This window comes from Anarrhichthys ocellatus, unplaced genomic scaffold (assembly GCF_004355925.1).
Source record: "Anarrhichthys ocellatus isolate YVR2014 unplaced genomic scaffold, GSC_Weel_1.0 scaffold13, whole genome shotgun sequence".
NCBI classification, from domain to species: Eukaryota; Metazoa; Chordata; class Actinopteri; order Perciformes; family Anarhichadidae; genus Anarrhichthys; species Anarrhichthys ocellatus.
The window spans coordinates 1,839,189-1,861,278 of NW_022280043.1; the positions used below are offsets into that span (position 1 = coordinate 1,839,189).

Here is a 22,090-nt window from a genome sequence, read left to right on the forward strand (position 1 = left end):
TTTATGTTTGTGAATAATAACTACTTGTCACAAACAAAAAAAAAAAAGAAGTTTTTTCTCTCTCACGATTTGTGATTGATGGAGACCTGGCTGCATATGAAAGGATGTGTATGACTCGTCAGAGTTCAAGAGGGTTTTCTGGAGAAGGAGAATTTTCTGGATTGCAGTTGATAGATTTACCACATCAAATGTTAGCCGAGCATTGCATAAATGTCAATGTCAAGTTAACTGCCAGAGGAGCAGCATCTGACTGGACATCTGTATGAACTCAAGAAAAGCTAGTTTGGTGTCTTTATTTTGCAACAGCTGCTGCTGATTACAAAACATATGTGACATTTGTCAATTCTTAACTTTTAACTATTTAAACATCCACACTATGATCTCTCTCCGTCTCTCTTCCCGTCTTCAAATTATCCACCATCACATTAAGGCAACTCGGGCCGCCTCGGAAACAAAATGGCATATAAAAAGAGGACCTACTATACTGTACTTGCAGACAACACTAAAATAAGCACAGGACTGCTTTAATCAGGCCCTGGCTACCACATCTAGTCCACCGACAACAATAACAGCCCAACCATTTAAACAGGCTGTGGCCAATGCTTACACGCAGAGACGGATGAGTTGAGTGTATTTTTTAAATCCCAGGCTGGTCAATCAAATATAAACAAAGAAGAAAAAAACACATCCATTCAAAAGTAATTTTCTTTTTCATCCACGAAAGGACTGAAGCATCAATCAAGTAATGTATATAGCATGCATACACAGAAATATCCAAGGAGCTTCATACGCTCAGAGATAAATATTTATATGGTGCCTGATCTGCACTTTTAGTACACAAAGAGCCTGGACTACATCACTGTGTGATGAAAACAAATCACTGTGCCAGAGGAAGATCGGTACACAGCACCTTAATAAACCATTAGCTCTTTGGGTGAGCAGTTTTCTTCCTCCACTGACTCTGATGCATAGATTTCTGCCTGGTCCATGCAGAACCATTTGTATGTGACTATGATTAGGGAAGCTTGGATTAGGTCTTATTGTGGCTCATGACACATGCACACAGACAGACACACACACACACACACACACACACACACAAACAAAATGAAAGCCAGCCCTGTGATGTGTACATTTGGAGAAACCCCAAAAACCTGATGACATAAACAAAGTTGTGTACTTCTTAATTAAACCTTCAAATACATGCAATGGGAAAACCACATAATAGTGCTACAAGACAGAGATTACATACATGATTGTAACCAACTCATCACTCATGTTAATGGAGTGGGTATAAAGAAAATATCTTGACAACGTGGGTGTTGCTAACTTAGTACCTTCAACAAATTACATCCAAACAGCAGAGGAAATGTTGAAACAAGCACCCTTTAGCCTAAAGCTAACACAAGAGTGGTGCTATTAGTTCAAGCTTGTCAGACTCAAACAAAAGGAGCATTTCTAACTGTGTTAAAGCCACTCTGATGCCTCTGTACATTTTGCGCTGGCTATTCTCCAAAGGCACTTTATTGTAACAGGCTTTTTTTCATTGTATAAAATCTCCTAATTATTGAGAGACAAAAAAGTATGGCCACTGCTAGACAATTTTTTTGCTGACAATTTTGGCCTTTCATGTTGGCCTTTAGGAGCTGACAGCAGGGAAATGCTCTATCCCTTAATGCAGAGCAAGTGCACAGGCTGAAGAATACCATGCCATTTGTCTTTGGGAGACTAACGAATTATCTCCTGTGCGGAGCAGGAAAATCACCCAGTAATTCTGCACTCATGGGCTACGAGGTAAGCCCTCTAGTCAGATAAAATTAGGATCAAATGTCTGGACAAGTTAACAGTAACAGTGACCACCTCGCCTAGAGGAAATAAATCAGCAAGCCACACGGGCAGTCACTGAGGGAGGCTAAAGAAAGGGCAACAGGTGGCTGTCAACTTAAAGAGAAAGAGGGTCATCATCCACTTAGAGAAGAGCAGCAAGTCTGTCTGCCACTCCACAGGCTCCACTAAGCTAAGCCAAGCACCAGCAGGAGGAGAGAATAAGGTGAAGCCAGTTCAGAGTATGTGTGGACAAGGTTCAGCCATGTTCAGCATGTGATTGGAAATATAGGGATCCAGTGTTATAAAATCAGGGAGCATCTCCCAACAGTATCATTAACAATAGGAACACAGAAATACAATAGAGTAAAACAGATATTTCCGTTCAAATCAACGTAGCAGGATGGTCAGAGCAGCAGCCATTTTTATGTGCAGCATTGCCACTGTGACCGTTGTAGTGGGATAAATTCTGCATTAACTAAATGCGGACTTGCTGAGGTGATATTTTGCAGTAACGAATAAAACGAGGGAGGCTAAAGAAAGGGCACAGCGAGCAAGAGTCAATTTGTAAAAATGAAAAAACTTCATCCATTCACTCTTGTCACAGCATAGGAAAGCACACTGCTAATACCAGATGAGTGACAGCTTTGTTTGGCTTATTTTCTGTAACCAGTGTAGCATTAAAGCATCGTGGAAGTAGCAAGCTGGCTAGCTGAATAGCATACAGCTGGCTTGGGAAGCCCCATTAGCTCATATGAGTCCTGGCGAGTTCGACCCACAGCAGCATCTGGCTGCTTTTGTCATGTCATTAAGGCAGAAACACAATAAAAAAATTCTTCAAGCATACAGCTGGCTAGAATTTCCTGGTTACAGAAAATGAGCCAATCAGAGGGCTGGCGATCAGCGGCAATGCTGGGTCGAACTCCCTAGCTAACAAGCCAGGCATCCCGCTGCATCCGCCCTCTTGCCGGCAAGCCTATTCCATGAATAGGAATTTAGCAAAGTTTGAAAACCCTCCAAATACAATATATCTTTTGGTGATTTACTGTATCAGTATTAGTTATAGTGTCAAGCACATCAAGAGAAATCCTCTTTGAGATCACCTTGTGCTTACTAAACCTCATAAAGTTATTTCTCATTCCTATTTGGTCTCACCAATAGTTTAATAAGCTGTCATGACTGAACAATCTCAATAAAAGAAGACCGTTTCCAAACCTTTCCATTGCACATCATGCATCAGCAGATAGACTAAATAACCATAGATGACTATCAGAGATAGCTCTCAGAGTGACTTCATTCAAATGAAAAATGTCTGGGACTTTGGTTTACTTCTACTGCAACAGAGAAATACGGCCCAATTTAAAATCTGACAATTTACAGCCTAATAGCTTTTCCAGGCATTGGGGTATTTTTACACTGTAGAAGAGGCACTGTGTGTCTTTGTGTAGGAATGCCTGCTTATCCACGTTCTGCTACTGACAGCTATAGTGCTCTTTGCTAACAAACCCTAAAAGTCACAGGGAAATTACTTTTTAAGGGCTTGTGCATTGCCCTTACATTATATGCGCATCAAGCAAGGTGGCAAAATCATTAACACCTATTTATCAGTCACATCTCACCAGAAAGATGTGTCAAAATTTACAGAAATCAAAATCTATATCCGAGTACAATGAAGTTGGTAAAAAGCTCAGGCAGTTAGCATCCTTAGTTTAATCAAAACCCAACCTCTGATCGTCTAGCGTGTGTGTGTGTGTGTGTGTGTGTGTATGCGTTTGCAAGCATGCCACGTGCATCCATGTTTGCATATGTTTTCACTCAGCTCTTTGGGCATTACTCAAAGACACCAGGAGGCCCAATAAAACAAAGTGACAGAACACAGCAACTCCAGAAAACATTAAATGTGTTCAGGCTTTGCTCCGTGCCAGTGGTCTGTTTCTCAGAGTGTTGTTAAAATGCTGTTAATTCTCGTTCAAATTAAAATTCTAGGCTATTTCCCAAAACTGCCACTGTGCAAGTTAAACAAGGACCTCAATAAAACAATCCCCTGGTAATAGAGGTAATTAATACTCATACCTCACTGGTCACATAGACGGAGAACCACAAATTGACCATCATAAAGTTAGAAATGACAAATGTACAGCTTAGATGAAAGTACAGTTTATTACCCACCGATGCAGGCATGGACTCTGACAGACAGCTGTGTTCGAAGAATAACGCTGTGTTTCTTGCCCCTCCTGTGAAGAAAAAAAGACAAAAGGAGAGAAAGAGAAGTGTTACAGGACATTGACCCATGTGTGATTATTTAAATGTGCGTGTGTGTGTGTGTGTGTGTGCTTTTGTCTATCTAATCTGAGGCAGCCTTCAATATGCCAGAGGCAAGCAAGCGCTGACAAGAAAATATACTGCAAAGGTGCAACATGATGACAAATTATACCGTTCAGTCTTAATCAAACCCTTCAATATTTGCCGTTTCAACACAACAGGGAACAGGTTGAGGAACAGAGCAGGGGAAAGGTCTCCAAAGGTGAAAATGAAGGATGGGAGTGGCTAAGAGGTCAACTCCCCCTCCTGGGTTAATGGAGATATGTCAAAACCCTATCACCGTCCTGTCAACTGCTTACAATGTCTGAATGACACTCCAAAACAAAGACGACAACAATGCACCCCGATTCTATTCAATGGTGAAAGTGAATGTGAGGGCAGTGTAGTTTGTATTTATACAAAGGATAATTTGGCTACTTAGAAGACCCGGCCCACATTTGTGTACAAAGTTTTGTGTAAAATTTGCCATTTTAAAGTATAAGGCTGGCATTATTCTATATTTATTTTAGTGGCAACAGTTCGCAAGAAAAGACCAAAACCAAGTGCAACCCTGTGAGTCGTTGATGTGTTTCTAATAGTTTTTGGACAACAAAGGACATCGACAGATATAAAATACAGATTACGATCAGCCTTATCCTTTAAGTGTTTTTCAGTCAGTCATAATGGATTCTGTCTGCCTGTGTTTGCATCTCAAATGTGAACAAACCTATAACAACATTAGAGGAAGATAATGACTCAGATGTTGTTGTTGTTGTTGTTGTGTCGTCTCAATTAATATGACAGACAAATGACATTTCAATCCCATGTTTAAAATTGTGGCGGTGGGGGCAACCGTTTTGTTTACATTTTGGATCACAGATTGTGCCTTCAACCTCCCGACTAGCTAAAGAAGCACAGAACAAACCCGGAAGACACCACTGTGGACAAGAGCACAGCAGGTAGAATTTCACAACAACCCCCCTCCTAATTCGGCTCTCTGACAAATAGGCTTTTATGCCGCCTGCACAAAGGCTGTGCGATTGTTCAGACTGGCATAGAGCTAGCGACAGACTGCTACTCTTAGTGACAATCAGGCAGCAGTGAGTATGACACGGAGAGAGAAAAAGCCTATCAGCACAGAAGGCAGGTCACACTGCAGCCTCACCATAAACAAGCAGCATTACTGCATAACCAATCCAGACAGACATACTGACATCTTTCTTTACTTGATCAGTCAGTGGAAGACTGCACTGACACACAAGCAGATTGCACGGCAGAGGAAATCTGTATATGCTCACTATTTATCAAATATATTATCCAGCAACAAGAAGGTGTGACACGGGAGCAACATCTGTCAACACGGACCTTCAGTGGTGAGATGAGACAGCAAACTGGAACTTAATCCTCCGTGATACTGTTGAGGCGAATGGGTAACCAGATCCATTTTGTCACGAAAGTCTGCTTTCTCTCTGCTCGGCTGCAACAGTATCCCCGTGCTTAACCAAGACCTGAGGCTACACAGGCCAACATGCTCATTATCAAATTAAACAAACACGCATGGTATATAAGTGAGGTTTTCAGACCCCCCTCACCAATTAAACATGAAAATTGGACACTCCTTCAGACAGTGCTGCAGGCCTGGAAAGGGTGGAGCTCAAAGTTAGAGGAATAATAATAATTATAAAGAATGTCAGCCGAAGAACAAATTGGCTACATGGTGGGATATAATACCTAGTGAATTCCCTGCTCCCCTTTTGGTCTTGTGTGCCAGAATGTTCTGGTTTCTTCTAGCGGTGGTGCTGTATAATCAACTCAAGCCAAGCGCATATTAAATCCGATTCATCATGTGCAACATCATGCTACTGAAATACCGTTGTTGCCACCATTTGAATAACCATGACGATAATCTCATGAAATGAATAAACTTGACCATTACCCAAAGCAATTGTTTTAAATTAGATGGCTTTATAAAGGATTAAATGAAAACATACGGTCATTGTTATTCATTCTGTACATGAAAAGAGGCAGTGCACTATAAATCTTTTTACTTAATAGCATAAATCTGCTATTCATCATCATCACTTATCAAATGTTGCAAACAGGAATGCAGTTGTGGAACCATAACAACTATACCTGCCAATTAGATACCCCATATTATTTTCTTCTCTATTCATCTCCAATCTCCCGTCACTGCTCTGTCCTACAGCGCCCTCATAATGCGCCGTCTTAATCCTAATACCCAGAGCAGCTGCAACTGGACCAGTGGATAATACCTGCCAGCTCCTTGCTCTCTGGCTTCATCTAAGGGAGCATTACTGGCACTGTTTATAAAACAACTCAAAATGTGTACCCACAGAAGGTGAACACACGAACTTTGGATCCAGTAAAGCCAGTACCTCTCCTTGAAGACCAATTAGTGCCAGACAAGAAGGCCCCACGGAGGTCTACTGACTCAGCACTTGTTGATGAACACTGCTTTCCTGCAACAGTGTCTACAGAGGGACCCGCAGAGTCTGAGTGAGCCGGGGGGGGTAAGGAGGTTGGAAGAATCTATCTACAGGCCTGCTTCACTAACCATTGACCAAGTCTCACACTCAAGACATGCACACATGCACACACAACCACATGCACACCGAACAATCACCAAGCGGTTCCATTCTGTTAATAATACCTGTTAACTGCTCCACAAACACAAGAAGGGACAACGGGTATTTTATTTCCCTCCTTTAAGTTTAAGCTGTACTGTGTTTGACAATTCCTCTGCTTCTTTTCAAATGCACTTTTTTTCTCCTCAAATAAAAATGGTGTGCGCTGTCTGAGTGTCTAACAAACATGAAAACATATTGAAAACAGAGCAGTCCCAAGAGAGATGAAATAAGATGATCAGAAACTCTGAATAGTTGAGGCAAGAACAGTTGGATTTTAATAGGCTCGACTTCTAACTGGTTGTTGAACATATCAAGAACACTCAATAAAACAAAGAAAGGCATATTCAGCAAAAAAATGTTGGCTTTCAGATGTGCTTTATATGTACCAGGCCAGTGAAATGCTCAAACGTGTCTGTGCTGTAGCAAGGTCAGCTACACATTTCACATGCTGAATCAATTATGACAATTGTAACAGCACTTCATGTTATCTTCTCTCAAGACAAGTCAGGGAATATGTCCTTGAGGATTTACAACTTCACTAATTATCTGCCAATTGATGTCACAGATTTGAGCAAAAGTGACATCAAGCCCAATGCATAACTCCACGCATGAGTTCGATATGCATTAACATGTTTCCTACAACATCAATCCATGTAATCCACAAAAATATTCAAGGGCTATAAATGTCGGGCCATCTGATCCTAACTACGTCCCCCATACTCCATCTCGGCTCAGGGCTACAAATACAGGAAATTGTGGGTACGGGGTCAATCAATCTATCACAGCTAGACAACTAAATGACACACTGACTACCTGAAAGTGTGCAGATACATCTGAGCACATGCCTGGGCTGTATGGCCAGTTAATAACAAAGTGAGACTGTATCGGAGATGTGACAGGGGATTTATGAGTCACAATCGCCTATAGCTGAGCTTCAAACACAGTGTGGAAGTGATTATGGCCCTTAAGCTCCCGTGACATGGATATCTCCTGGCTGTGCAGCGCTCTGTCAGAGAATCATACCTTAATCTGTTTGTAAAGACACTAGGTATGACACAGGCGCCTCAGGAATGTAACCTGTCATTAGTATCAATTACAGATGGATTCAACGGCCAATGATCAGGAACTCAGGCAGTATGTGAATATAACACTATTCTCTTTCCAAAGGTATAGTGGCTAGGCTTAAAGCAAAAACAGGTAATCCAACATTTTGCTTGTTAACTGGAGTTAGTGCAACACAGTTATTTTGATATCAACTTGTAAAACTCAAAAACGGGGAAATACTCAAATTATTTTCTGTAGGTTAGATGTTTTGGAGTTGGAGACTGCTGCTGACAGATTTGCAGTATAAAAGGAGGGTGAAAACAAAAGTAAAATGAAACATGTAAAGGTGAAATGCCTCATCAGAGCGTTTATTAGCTCAATAATCATCAAATCAACAACACCGAGCAGTGGGGGATGTAATCCTGGGCACATCGGCACCATAAAAAGCCAGCGAGCACAACTGCCCTATTTTTACAAAATAATTGGCTAACCACCTTCACCTCCAGCCTCCTCAGACAACACTGTGTGGGATTAATGACACACATCCATACCAGCCTGAGCCAGCTGGCACGACACAGGCCCTGGCAGGGTCAGTCTTCGACGAGAGAAGAAGTGGACCACTTTAACCTCACGGCTCTCAATAGCCTCCCGTAAGCTCCTAACAATTTCAGATGGAACTGGGAAAGGAAGGCACGCTCATCGTCCAATAGAAACGCCGAGCCAGAGAGCAGCTTATGAATTCCAAGTTAGACAAATAAATCCATACATGTTTGTGGTCCAGTCGACCAGGAGCTCTAATGCCAACCTTTGGTTCGTGATCGTCTAAAGTGGGCGGCACATGAATGATATATCAACATACTCCACCGTACATGAAAAAAACATATGGAGTCAATAAAGTAACTGGCCAAAGAACATGTATGAAACTAACACTATTTTAAACTTTTCTCTTCTTCATCCAGGTCTAGGAGTAATTTCAAGACATAGCCTCATTTAACGACATATTACCAGGAAACAATGCAGCCAAATTAGAAGTTGAGAGTTGCATGGTGGCGGGTGTACAATTGTAGTTTGGCCACTTCTAATGAGAGCACTGATGTAACATTCAATTGAGACGAGGGCAATTACTCACGAGACGCGTCTACACCTCATAAGTGGTTTAGATGACATCACTTCTGTCACCGGGCCAGGGAGGCCAGGTATTTTAAGAGACATGAATGGATGAATGCCATGGAAACTCTGAGACATTTAGTCTGTTACAGAAAAGGGCACTAATGATACCACCACAGAACTGATCAAATATATCAAGGACTCGTTTTCATCTATACAGCTATGATCAGCATAACCTATGCATAAACAAGTATTATAGTCAATCAATAACATATCCTGCAATGACATTGTTGAGATATTTGGTGCCTGATTCACAGATGAATTTGTGAAGTTAATTATATGAATATTTAATATTAACTTTTTTTTCGAGACCTATGAAACTGAGAGTCCCTAAAATGAGGTAAAGCCTGTCCCCTCGTTTGTTCGACAGGCCAAAGCGCCTACTGAGAGCAGCTTTTGAGCGGGAGAGCTCAATCAGCTGAAGCCCGGAAAAGGGATTATTTCACTAATTGTTCCTGAAACAAAATGGGTATCATTATGATTCAAATCACTGTAATAGAATCAAATATGGCAAGCAGGATACTTATATGTATCCCCATTTGTCAGGATTTAAATAAGGACTATCATTTGCCTCTTATCTTGCCTGAATGTTTATGTCTCTCTCTCGAAAAACAGATGATATTGATAATGTCTGGCTTTTAAGGCAGATAAATATGTTTCGTGTTTTTAAAAGTCAGATTGTTGTAATAAAAAAACCTTTCAGGTGAGTTACTCTTGAATAACACATTTTTATTTCTGGTTCATAACAGCACATTTGACCACTACAACATGAACAATCTAGTCCTGGACAATCAGCGCCTGGCAAGTAACGTACATTATCAACCTCCAGTGCCATGCTTCCTACGTTTACAATCTGACTCTTGGAAGTGCAAAGAATATATGACCAACTTTAGTGCAGTGACAAGAGAATGTTTTTCATGTCAGCATGTTGTGCATATGCAATTGTTTGCTTTTGTTTGGTGATAGTGAAGGAAAAGCTAAGAGGATCGAGTCAGAGGGGATCGTTATCTTACCCTCCTTCCTCCTGAAATCCCTCCAGTTCATCTCTCTGCTCGGCCAGGGTAGACTCCAGGTCCAGGTAGCTTCCATTATGGGACAGCTGAAGGGCACAGTCATCAGGCTAGATCAGAGGGAGACAAAGTTAAACACTGATCTGTCTTCAACCCTCTAAAGATCATGTAATTTACACATGTAAAGAATACTACATGTTGAGTAAGTACTGTAGTAGATTTATGAGTTCATGGTCAGTTGAGGCTGAGAGCCAATGGCCTGTTATACCAAATACTGCACCTATCAGATCAGCCCAGAACCAACACATCAGCTAAACAAGGTAAAAAAAAGGCAGATTTGGAGACTCAATGGCTTGTTACAACCAGTGGCAAGGAGACAATCCTTCTAGACATATTGCTCTGGAAACAGAAGAATGAAAGGGTTGAATGTCTATTTTTCAAGCAAAATATTAATTCATAACCACATACATAACAATCACGATGGGGTGAGACTTAGACTCTTTAAATGACAACTTCAGCTGTAACAACAATGTCGAAACAATATATTTTATGGTCGTATGCAAAAACATAACAACTTTGTTCTTTTTATATGGGTCAATGCAGAGTGTATTTGAGGTTTATGTCTAGTCTTCTGCGGACCATAGAAAGTTATTTTATCAGCTCCAGTCAGCACTCTACAATGACAAGCAGGGCAAGGTTGGAGAGAAGTCATGCAGATCTGGAGCGGTTTGGCAGTCTGGTGCCTCTTATCTGTCTGCTCTCCTGTCTGATAAACTATCCATGACACGAGATGATTTTGCAGAGGAGGTATGATTTGTCTGCTCGTGGATGGTTGTCAACAGCTGACTGTGGTCAAGGAGATGAGGAATTAGTTCTGTGTCTGTTCACTTGTCTGGCTGACCTCCAAATTGGAGATATTAACCTATTTATATTCCGAGTCTGTCAGCTCCACAGGACAGCGGCTCCAACGGTGAAGCAGAGGACGGGAAAACAAATACCATTACGGCAGGGAGGACATATGACTTCAGTGAGGAGAGTGGCACTGCTCTGCTCCATCGACAGCCAGGGTATCTAAAACAACCTCATATTGTACAATCCTGAAAATACACTGAGCACATAGAACATTTGTCTTCTCTTGTCAGCTCACATTGAGGGCTTTGTAAGATAGCGAAGTCTATGATACACTTTCATAAATTACCATGTACACATCCCAAAAGCGGTTTGCTCGATTATTTTCTCTGAAAAGAAGAGCAACGCATGTAAACACATATATAAAACATGTGATTTTTAAATTAGAGCGGTTATTGCCAGGTCTGATGCAGTTCAATTTCCATATGACAGTAACTTAATTGAGCGTGAAGGGAAAAGGCTGGGAAAGGCATTATGGGTCTGATGGCTTTGATCTCTTAAGCCACTCTGTTTGTATAACTGCACTGCAGCACTCAAGGACTGTGTCATATTTGAGCAGTGAAACAAAACATGTGGTTGGTTAGGATAACTCTTACGCTCCCTGACTATGAGCTGTCTTGTTGGATTTCCATGCATGGTAAACCAAATGATTATCTGGAATATAATAGTTGAGGAGCTTATAGGGCTGAACTTCTTTATTTTGAGAGACCAGAGATGAGGCGAAGCACAAGGCCTATGCAGTGAACATACACAGAAAACTTCAATTACTCAGTAAATCCTATTGTATCTAAGACAGTGATAAGCTCTAGTTAGATCGTTGTTGATGTTCTTGCAGTAAGGCGGACTGACAGATAAAAAGAGACACAGATAGAGAGAAAGGTAGAGAGGAAGGCAAACAAACAAAGCTATACTGTACACAAGCAGAGGAGGGAGGCAAGTGCTTCTCCAGATTAAAGGACAGATTCTGGACAGACAGGAAATCCAGGCATGTGGGACAAAGTTAGGCCCACTATTTTTATGTCGATGGACTGAGATGCCTTTAAAAAATAATGGGTGTGACAGTAATATGAAATGTAGCATGAAGGAGAAGACACACTAATTTATATACTCTTACAGTATATTTTTTTACTCTTTTTATGTCTTCAAATTCCTTAAATTCTGCTTTAAGCACCATTGGAGTTCATTAATTGGATAAAAGGGAAAAAAATGTTGTTCTCTTTAAGCTTCACGCTGTGTATCACAACCTGAAATAGACAAAACATTGGCTGAATTTGCAGCTGTAACCAGTAATCAGCTGAACCATGAAATGCCTTTCACCAGACACCAAACGTGGAAAAGTCAAAGTGAACCATGCAAGTCTGCCATTAATCAGTCAATATCTGTACATACTCGTTCATGTATTCACATATCCATCCTCTAACCAGTGGCTCTTCAGGTTTTCATTATATAATCAACCTGGATTACTGATTACAAGTCTTGCCACGTAAAACCGTGCCAGGTTGATGCACAAACGGCCCTTAATCCAAGAACAGTGCTCCCAGATTATCAGTAGCAGAGGCTTTCTTAGCTGTCCCCCGTCTAGGACTTGAACCCACAGTGGCCTGTGATGGCCAAGTCCAGAGAGGTAACCACAAGAGCTCTGCTCACACACTGAGGTCTGGCCTCTCCCTTCAACCACCATACTGTGGTCCACTGACCAGGGAAGCAGTTAAGACAGAAAGAGCTAAAAATAAACACCATGCAATTTCCAATTTAAAACTGCTATCTCACTCCAAATTTCTTTGGAATGAGAAGAGGAATACTGTGTGCAAGTTGCACATTGCAAACTCAATAGCCCAACAACATTGACTTTTACACAGTTTTACAAATGCTAACCCCGGTAAAGCTAAACCTACACATTTCTGTCTGTTAACTGCACCGGGCTCGAAATTAAACAAGATGAATTACACCTTAAAGGTTGAAGTTTGTTTGATAAAAGTGAAGATAGGTATTTGTGGTCTTTCTGTGAAGGCAAGTGATTAAAAACACATTAAAACACACTTGATGCATGAGAGAGAAACCACAATCCTCTGTCAAGCATGCGGAAGATGAGTCTGTCCACCGACGCTGCATTCTTCTGAAAGGAGCCCTCTGCCGAGACAACCCTTCAAAATGCAGAGACCAACAAAACCTCAACTCTGCATAACAATGCGCAAAAGAATTCAAAGGAGCTCTGACAGGCATGAAGGAGGAACCTGTATTTTACAGCATTTAACATAACTTCTCATTACGGGACCCAAAAATTGAAATTGGTAAAGTGAGAGAGTCCATTCTCCAAGACTTAGCCACATTTTCCCTCCCTTGAACACTGCTTTGCAATCAGATGCCAGGCCTCAAGGCCACCAAGCCACAAACCACAAAACACTGACAGAGAAGAAAGCATGTGAAGGACTATTGATCTATTGATTTACGATGACATTACAAGTAGATCTGGAATAACTCCAGCTGATGTTGAAGAGCCCGGTCGCTATGTCATCTGACAAGGACAATGCATTATTCATGACAGAAGAGTCGGGCTGAGTCAGGTGATGACTTGTCATACTTTGTATCCACAGAAGACACAGAAAAGTTTGAATATTTGAATCACCATTCAAGCCCGCGAAATATTCAACAGTGCTACTGCGATGACAATAAATTACATACTGCATTTAAATACATGGTGGCAGCACTTTTTCCGAAAGGAAACGGGGTGAAAAACTGACTTCAAAGTGTGTCTGCTGTCCTGACAAATCTGTTGTTGCTACACAACAAGCATTTATGGTTTAAATCCTTGTTGCTATAAAACTTAATCCTTGGTCATAAGGGCTTTTGATGTTTAAACCTCACTAACAGTTAATTGATGTTTGACTTTGAGCAGCAGCATAGCCCATGTGCCATCCCATGTACGAACCAATCCAACACACACACGTATAAACAAAAACCACTCACACACACACGTACAGATCACCCCTCTGGTGACTGCAGACTGAAGCTGACAGGAAGAGCCCAGAGACAGCATATGCTAGCTGTTTTGACTCCCTCGACACCATGTGTCTGCAGCGTGCTATTTATACCAGATTGACCTGCGCCATAGAGACGGAGCTCAAAGACAACAGATTTGCTATCGAATGCGTGTATGTGTACAGGGTCACGGCAAAGTGAGGGTGTGAATCACAGAACTCAATGTGGTCACACAGTCTTGTCATCCACCTGAATGTAATCTTTTATAAAAAGCACAAGGGCTGCTCCTTCAAGTTACTGCCGACCACAAATGCCCATGTGACCGAATCTCACAGCGCTGCTGAGCCTATACCACCGGTACTCCCTCTCTGTCTAGTTTGTGGTGCAGCCGGCCCGCTGCTAAACTGAGAGCAGTCGACTGTGCAAAGTACATCAGCTCTTTGTTTGTGTTTTTAATTCTGCCCGCTTCCCTCTCCTCTCTCAAACAGTGGAAAGCGTTCCCATCCCATCCTGCTGGTCAGAGTGAGTTGGCTGCAGAATGAGAGCCAGGCTTGTGGTGATCCACAGCATCCTGAGGCTTCCGTGACTTATCTTACCAGCTCTGCTCAAACAAGATGGAGTACCATTGATCTGACAGAATGAAGAAAGACCCTAATTAACTTTCTATTTACATGACTTCCCAACCAGACTAAGATGAGTGCTTAATAAAACACTCAAACTCACATCCTATGGCCCCTTTGCTTTGTTTAAATGTGAAGGTCAGTAGATGAGGCCTTCAGAAAAACGTGTTTGGATGCACATAGTGTAATCAGAAGGCAGAAACTGGCATTTCTCAAAAGAATTAGCCTTCAGAGGCCTCTGAAAGAAAAATAATTGAAAATGGGCTTCAGGTTTACATTATTGATGTCACTGGATTTCTTTAGGAAACATAAACACCATGCCAAAGAGGAACATTCAGTTATTTTGAGCTGCTTAAAACTGGCTGTGCAGTTGTGGATCTTGGGAAGACCAACTCTTGCAACCAAAACAGACATAATGCAGCTGACAAAACACAACAAGGTAGAGAGGCACTGCAACATGCATTCTGCTTCTGACTAAAAAAAAAAGAGAGAATATACCATAAAGGCAAGATGCCAAATAAAAATGTGTTGTGTTTCCACACAGATTCAGAAGTTGCGTTGAGATCGGATGGTTGCAAATTCAAATCCGCAGATCTAGGACAATCCGGGTGGGGAATTACCCTCTCCAACCCATCAACAACTGACCAACTGGGCATTTGACCCCCCCCCCCTTACTCTAAAATGGGGCTTTGTATAGACAACAGCAGAAGTGGTTTCCTAAATAAACTTCAAGCTCAGTTAAGCCAAGAGACAACCAATTGAAAGTTGATGGAAGCTTAAAAGCAAACAATGATATTAATTGAGTAAACCACTGTTGTATTATCTGTTTATTTCTCTGTTTTCTTTTCTCTCACACAAAAAAACTCCAACAATACTTTTCAAAGTTTCAAAAGGTCTCTCTGAATCAAGCTAATGGATATAGAACAGGTCAAACGGAGGGGATTGGTGTCGTGGTTGAGGTAAACATTAACAGATCCCTGCTCCTCAGACAAATAACGGATGTCTAAATCATTCCAACACCACTTACTGCCACCGGATATACTCCTTAATGTCATATTACAGGCCTATCTTACTGTCACTGTGCATGCAATCATCGTTTAATTAAAGCACATTGATGCTCCATCAGTCACTGGCTCTATCAATGGTCTATTAGGTTTGTTTAGTATAACCTCACCAACATGCTGAAGCTAATCATTAATTTAAGATTCTGTAGGTGTTACCTTTTCTCTGAGCTCATTGAAAGAGACATGAAGAAAAACATCATCAACAGATTAATAAGTATACTGCATACCTTCTGCGGGGCTTTTAGCAGCCTGTGGACTCCAGCAATCTGATTTATCAGAGGAATATCTTCCCTGAAGGTGTACTGAGGTGGCCGGGTGGGCTCGGGGAAGTTGGTGCTGTTAAATGGATCAGTATCATCTAAGACCTGCACCCTGCACATAAACGTAGCCATGATGTATCCATGCAAGCCGATTTTGGATGAGGAAAATAGTGGATGCGACACCACAGCCTCTGACAGACAGGCAACCCACCCCCACCCCCCCCCACCCCTCCCCCCTCCTCCCCCACACCCCACCCGCCCGCCCCCGGGCAGCGAACTACCGGCAGGTCTTCTGCAGTAGCAAAACCCTGCACCCTCTGTTATCCTTGGACCTTCTCCATTCGCTTCCCGCAGCGCGGAGGATCAGGACAGTGTGCACAACGGTCCAGAAGTAAAGATCCTGGGTACCTCGTTGAGAGATACGGTCAGTCAGTGCGCTGTGGAAATGAGCGGGGCGGCGGTATCCAAGGGCATTGCGGGCGTTAGAGGTGCTGAGGCAGACTGCGGACGGGACTGCCACACTTGGTGCCTGGTCTGTGAGAGCGATGGGAAGCGGCACCCTCCTCGAGCATAAACTCTGCCAGGGGGACACACAGCGGCCAGACGGCCGGCTCAGCTCATGTTACAAGCGCAATGGCGGCCTCCAGCGGCGAGTAGGAGAAGTACACACAAAATCAAAAACGCTGCACCGAACTGGCAGCGACTCAACAAAGCAGCGCGCGATACAATCAACTAAAACTGAGAAACACATTGTGGCTAGATTGATGGCAGTATATGGCAAATATACAGAGCTTCTTCATATAGCTGTATAAAAGAATATTTAAACCGACAGACAGGTAGATAGCGTAACACTTTATCCTGCAAAGACAGATGAAATGACATAATTCTAGAGATTTTGATAATCTCAAAATAACTGTATATCAAACATAAATAATAAGTACATAAACAACCAATAATGTGTTATTAACACGTCACAATGTAGTTGTAAGAATATATAAGAACATCTCAAGTGTTTATGTATTTGTCAAAAAGGATATGGCCCAACTCTTCTTGTAAAGCATCCATAAACAGTTAATGAATGATTGTCAATATAAACTATATTGTATTGAATATGAAAAGTGAAATATTTCTTATATGTATTAATTAACTGTGCAATGATAAATACTTCTTCTGACTCCATGGAAAATTAGCAAACTCCATCTGCTGACTAAGGCCATAAAGGCTGACATGCTAGGAAATGTTTGTATTGTGACACACTGTTTTATCATTCTTTAACTCTGCACCATACAATAAATCATATAAAAAAATGTTCTTCCAGTAAACCTCAGTGATTGACCCTTCCTAATCAGATAAGACTAGTTCTTACACACCTGATGCTCTCTGACGCTGCATCCTAGTCAATCTATTACAGAGGTCCAGTACATAACCAAGGATCTTATGCCGTGAGCCACAATTTGCATTCCAGCAATGCACAGTGCACTAGTGTATCCCAACAATACTACAGTGTCTGACTGATCATGAAGTTAAAACTCCCCAATCCAGGCCTGGAGGACAGGATATTGTCCCATCAGCAGCTGGACAAGCTGGAGGAGGAAGAAGCTGGAGACAGACCGAAATGGGACAACAAGACCCAGTACATGCTGACCTGTGTTGGGTTTTGTGTGGGCCTCGGAAATGTTTGGCGCTTTCCCTACCTGTGTCAGAGTCATGGAGGAGGCAAGTGGTGCTTTCATTGTTTACTGCACTTATTCCACATTTGACTATTTACAATAACACTGGGCAGAAAAAAAATGTGTATGTCATTATATCACCCAGACCAACTGGAAGAGTTCAGGAGAACGTATACTCCCAGACGTCTTTATTAACATTTCATTCACAGGCATCAGGCAGGTCTGTCTGCCTGCTATGTCATCAACTATGCATTTTAGATGACCTGTTGAAGGTTTGGAATTATTCCTAAAGCCCGAAGACACGTGACAGCCTAGAGACTGATAAATGCATATTTCTTTGTAGTATTGGGAACTGTTGGTCAGCCGTGGATTTTGTTCCCCCTTACATCCATTTGCTTTTATTTTTATGAGCATATTTTATATTTTCACGTTGTTTTTATGTATGTAAATTAATTGTTTGCTGTGGTTTTATGTTTACAAACTAGCTAGCCTCAATTTCCCCCAGGGCCAAATTATTTTTAATTGGTCTATATACAGTAGGATAATAGTTGACACCCTTAAGTTAAGTAATTACTTAACACTATCACAATACCACTGATCCAGCAATGACTATATCCTCGCACTATCTTTCAAACACTAGATATAGGAAGCAGCTTCTATCACATGAATTCACATCAGCAGTGTATAGACTCGTTAAGATGGCTTGTAACTTATCTGTCAGATAAGAAAGAAGCAGAAAGACATTTCATGCCCTCCGACGGCCAGGAAATCCTCGTAAACAGCTTACTGCAAAGGCTTGAATGGGTTGTTGCATTATGAAGTTACATGCATTCACTGTCGGACTTTATCTCTGCATGTGCTGACATGCATCCTAAATGATTAACACCCAAGAGATTTATCGCTAACATGACATCATTAACCGTTCCTTCGTATTTTCTTCCAGGTGCATTTATGATACCATTTCTGATCCTGCTGGTTCTTGAGGGAATCCCACTTCTATATCTTGAGTTTGCAATTGGTCAACGTTTAAGAAGAGGCGGTTTGGGAGTGTGGGCTGCAATTCATCCCTATTTGACTGGCATTGGTGAGAAACGTTTTGTTTCATTTTTGCTACAACTGGTGAAAGAGTGCCTTAAAAGAACCCCTTTTAAAACATTCACTGGCAGGTATTGCTTCCATGGGTGTATCTCTGACGATCAGTCTCTACTACAACACCATCATTGCCTGGATTCTTTGGTATTTCTTCAACTCATTTCAAGAGCCTCTGCCTTGGAGTCAATGTCCAATGAATGCTAATTTAACAGGTAATGCTACAACTGGTACTGTATTTCTTGCAGAATAAACTCTTGATTTTGGCGTACCAACACAAGCTGTTAATTCTGTTGTTAAATTCTGTCAGACATCGTCTCAGAGTGTAAGAGGAGCTCCCCTGTGGACTATTTCTGGTACAGGGAGACCCTGAACACAACTCCAACGATTGAAGAGGACGGAGGTCTGCAGTGGTGGATACTGTTGTGTCACGTGTGTGCGTGGTCTTTGCTCTATATCTGCATCATTCGTGGTATTGAGACAACTGGGAAGGTACAGCACATTCCTTACTACAACAAGAGAGACAATTTGAATTCAACTAAACAGTAATTGTGTGAATATACTTTCTTTTCCCGAGGCTGTGTATGTGACTTCGACCCTTCCCTACGTGGTGCTGACGATATTTCTGATCAGAGGGTTGACCCTGAAGGGCTCTTTGGATGGAGTCAAGTTCCTCTTCACGCCAGATGTGAGTTGCATTTCATTTAAATTCATTTCACACTGATTTTACTGCAGATAACAAATCAGAATGCATTCAATCGATAATTAAAAAAAAAAAAAATGTTTTAATGCTGTTTGAAAGTTAAGTAGCTACAATTGTATGCTGACATATTTTAAGTAAGGATTAATTATGTTTTAATGTTTCCAAAAAATAAAATGAAAAAAATCTGTTTGAGTTACCCTCACGTATTTGATCTTTTATGAAATGTCTTGCTATTTCAGTCCTCTGAAAATAACTCATCCATATTAGATGGCTCTCATATTATGGCCCTCGTTAGGGGTAGAATATAACCCATCAGAGCAATAACTAGTTGATCCATAATGGTCCACTGTACCATTTCTTTCAGTTAGCAGAACTGGCGAAGCCATCAACATGGCTCGATGCAGGTGCTCAAGTTTTCTATTCCTTCTCTCTGGCTTTTGGTGGTCTTATTTCCTTCTCCAGCTACAACTCAGTACAGTAAGTTATTTCGTTTTAACTGGTGTCATTTAAAGTTAACTCAAAGTAAAATGGCATTCTTCCTTTAGCAACAACTGTGAACAGGATGCAGTGATCATCTCTATCATCAATGGCTTCACCTCCGTCTATGCTGCAACGGTCATTTACACTATAATCGGCTTCAGAGCAACCGACAGATTTGACAACTGTATTTCTGGGTACGTTGTGTCTTTTTCGCTAAATTATATATTTAAACAGCTCATATATTTTTTTCTCCAGCAATACATCGACTGTGAAAACAGTTTATTTAACATTTAACTAAAATTTTGTGTTTTAGAAACATCCTAACATTACTAAATGTCTTTGAGCTTCCTGAGGGCAACATCACTGACAGCAACTACGATCAGGTTGTTCAGCGTCTTAATGAAACACACCCTGAGGTTATTCAAGAGCTGGATCTTAGGACCTGCAACTTAAACACCTTTCTTAGTGAGGTAAGATTATTTATGCACCAGGACTTTTCCATTAGCAAAGAAGCTGCTCCTTGTTAGTGGAAAATATACCAATGTGTATTTTCAAACTATCCCTGCTATGCTCTGCTATAATGCTGTGCTTTGTTTGGGTCTAGGGAGTTGAAGGAACTGGTTTAGCCTTCATTGTGTTCACTGAGGCCATCACCAAGATGCCCCTCTCACCGTTGTGGGCCGTCCTTTTCTTCGTAATGCTCTTCTGTCTCGGTCTGTCTTCTATGTTTGGTAACATTGAGGGAATTATAGTGCCACTGCAAGACCTCAAAGTGTTCCCTAAAACATGGCCAAAAGAAGCTGTCACTGGTAACGCCCACATGTATTCGTTCAATTTACATTAAGAGATTTCTAGAATATCTTAACAACTTTTTTTGGTTTCCTTCAGGTGTAACGTGCATGTTCTGCTGTCTGGTGGGTCTGATATTTCTCCAAGGCTCAGGGAACTATTGGCTTTCACTCTTTGACACCTATGGAGGATCCATCCCTCTACTAGTTGTTGCATTCTGCGAGATGTTCTCAGTTGTGTACATATATGGAATAGACAGGTGATAGAAAAAAAAATATATATATATATGTTTTACTATAACGGTTTGTTTTTGTCAATTAAAAGATGAGAAAAACTAAATTAGCTCACGGTATCACAAGTATCCCACACTATTATTGTACCGCCTTTATTAAAGGAGGCTTGTTAGTCTGTTAGTTTGTCTACACACTCTTTGACAATGGAATATATGTGTCACTTTCCTCTTAGGTTCAATGATGATATAAAGTTCATGATCGGACACAAACCCAACTTCTTCTGGCAGGCAACATGGAGAGTCATCAGCCCACTCATTATGCTTGTCATCTTGGTTTTTTACTTCGTCACTAAAGTGTCTGAACAGCTCCTTTACAAAACGTGGGATCCTGAATCGGTAAATAATGAATGAATTTTGAGATGATCAAAATCATCTGAGCTACGGATAATGATCTTTTAAAACATGCCGTCATGAACCACTGAAAACTCAAAATATGGCATTTGCTCTGTCTTTGCAGGATAAGTTCCCTACACTGGAGGAAAAGCCATATCCAGTCTGGATCAGTGTGATCATCTTCATATTGGCAGGGATACCCAGTCTTGCTGTGCCTTCAGTTTGTCTCTGGAAATGTTTAAGGACAAAAAAGAGGGATACAATTCATCTCGATAATAACTCTGACTAAATTCAAATGAACAATGAAAGCAAAACATCCCCAGCCTAATATGGTATTTTCTTTTTTTTCAAGAAGATTTAGGTAATTGTTATCATGGTTTAATCAACACACATTTAAAATAGGAGGCACAGCTATACTGAACAGAACTCTCCGTTTTCCTCAGCCACATGTGACCTGTTTGTTGTGGCTAAAATCAGTGGTATTATATTCATATGTTCATGAAATTGTGGATATCATCTGTTTGCTTTTAGGAACATGGTATGTACCATTAGGCACATTATTTGAGGTAAAGGCACAGGGCCCATGCAGTGTGCTCTACATCATCTATTCTTGAAGCTCTATTGCATAGAGACGCTATAAGTCTGGTCTTAAATCTCAGCGGGTGGGCCAGGACAGTTTCTTATAACTTTGGGTGAGACTCAGACTTTGCTAACAGTATACATTTCAAAACAAATTACTGCAAACAAATTCTGTCTATCGATCAAGTCTAGTGACATAGGATCTTAGTATAAGCCCATAGTAGAGTTATATCCCAGGCCCCGTCGTGGGTTGATCCTTTACTGGGATTAACTGTGATTTGACAGCTACAGTTTATTATGTGATTAAACAAATAGATTTTGAGACTATA

The 22,090-nt window shown here is 41.2% G+C and overlaps 2 protein-coding genes across 6 annotated transcripts in view; one reads left to right on the forward strand and one right to left on the reverse strand.

Annotated features, from left to right (window-relative positions):
- fhod3b (formin homology 2 domain containing 3b) overlaps nucleotides 1-16,184 on the reverse strand; it is a 77,900-nt gene extending 61,716 nt beyond the window's left edge. For 4 of the 5 annotated variants that reach the window (XM_031853622.1, XM_031853621.1, XM_031853620.1 and 1 more), the window contains exons 1-3: nucleotides 15,794-16,057; nucleotides 9,998-10,104; nucleotides 3,994-4,058 (exon numbers count right to left, since the gene is read on the reverse strand). In XM_031853622.1, the coding sequence (XP_031709482.1) occupies nucleotides 3,994-4,058; nucleotides 9,998-10,104; nucleotides 15,794-15,958 (337 nt within the window). In that variant the 5' untranslated portion in view covers nucleotides 15,959-16,057. Of the gene's footprint in view, nucleotides 1-3,993; nucleotides 4,059-9,997; nucleotides 10,105-15,793 lie in introns of all 5 variants that reach the window. The other variant, XM_031853623.1, reaches the window with a different exon arrangement.
- Nucleotides 16,185-17,343: 1,159 nt separating this feature from the next.
- On the forward strand, nucleotides 17,344-21,734 carry slc6a19b (solute carrier family 6 member 19b). The gene is made up of 13 exons (XM_031853054.1): nucleotides 17,344-17,542; nucleotides 18,440-18,580; nucleotides 18,663-18,800; nucleotides 18,896-19,077; nucleotides 19,163-19,273; nucleotides 19,653-19,765; nucleotides 19,834-19,962; nucleotides 20,082-20,238; nucleotides 20,373-20,577; nucleotides 20,657-20,816; nucleotides 21,023-21,185; nucleotides 21,307-21,402; nucleotides 21,714-21,734. The coding sequence occupies exons 1-13, from the start codon at nucleotides 17,344-17,346 to the stop codon at nucleotides 21,732-21,734; spliced, it is 1,815 nt and encodes a 604-aa protein (XP_031708914.1).
- The last annotated feature ends 356 nt before the right edge of the window (nucleotides 21,735-22,090 follow it).

Bases quoted from the DNA above. Each gene is read 5' to 3' on its own strand.
- slc6a19b (XM_031853054.1), top strand. From the start codon at position 17,344: ATGAAGTTAAAACTCCCCAATCCAGGCCTGGAGGACAGGATATTGTCC. The intron at 20,239-20,372 runs GTAAGATTATTT...GTTTGGGTCTAG, and splicing joins TAAACACCTTTCTTAGTGAG to GGAGTTGAAGGAACTGGTTT. The intron at 20,817-21,022 runs GTGATAGAAAAA...CTTTCCTCTTAG, and splicing joins TACATATATGGAATAGACAG to GTTCAATGATGATATAAAGT.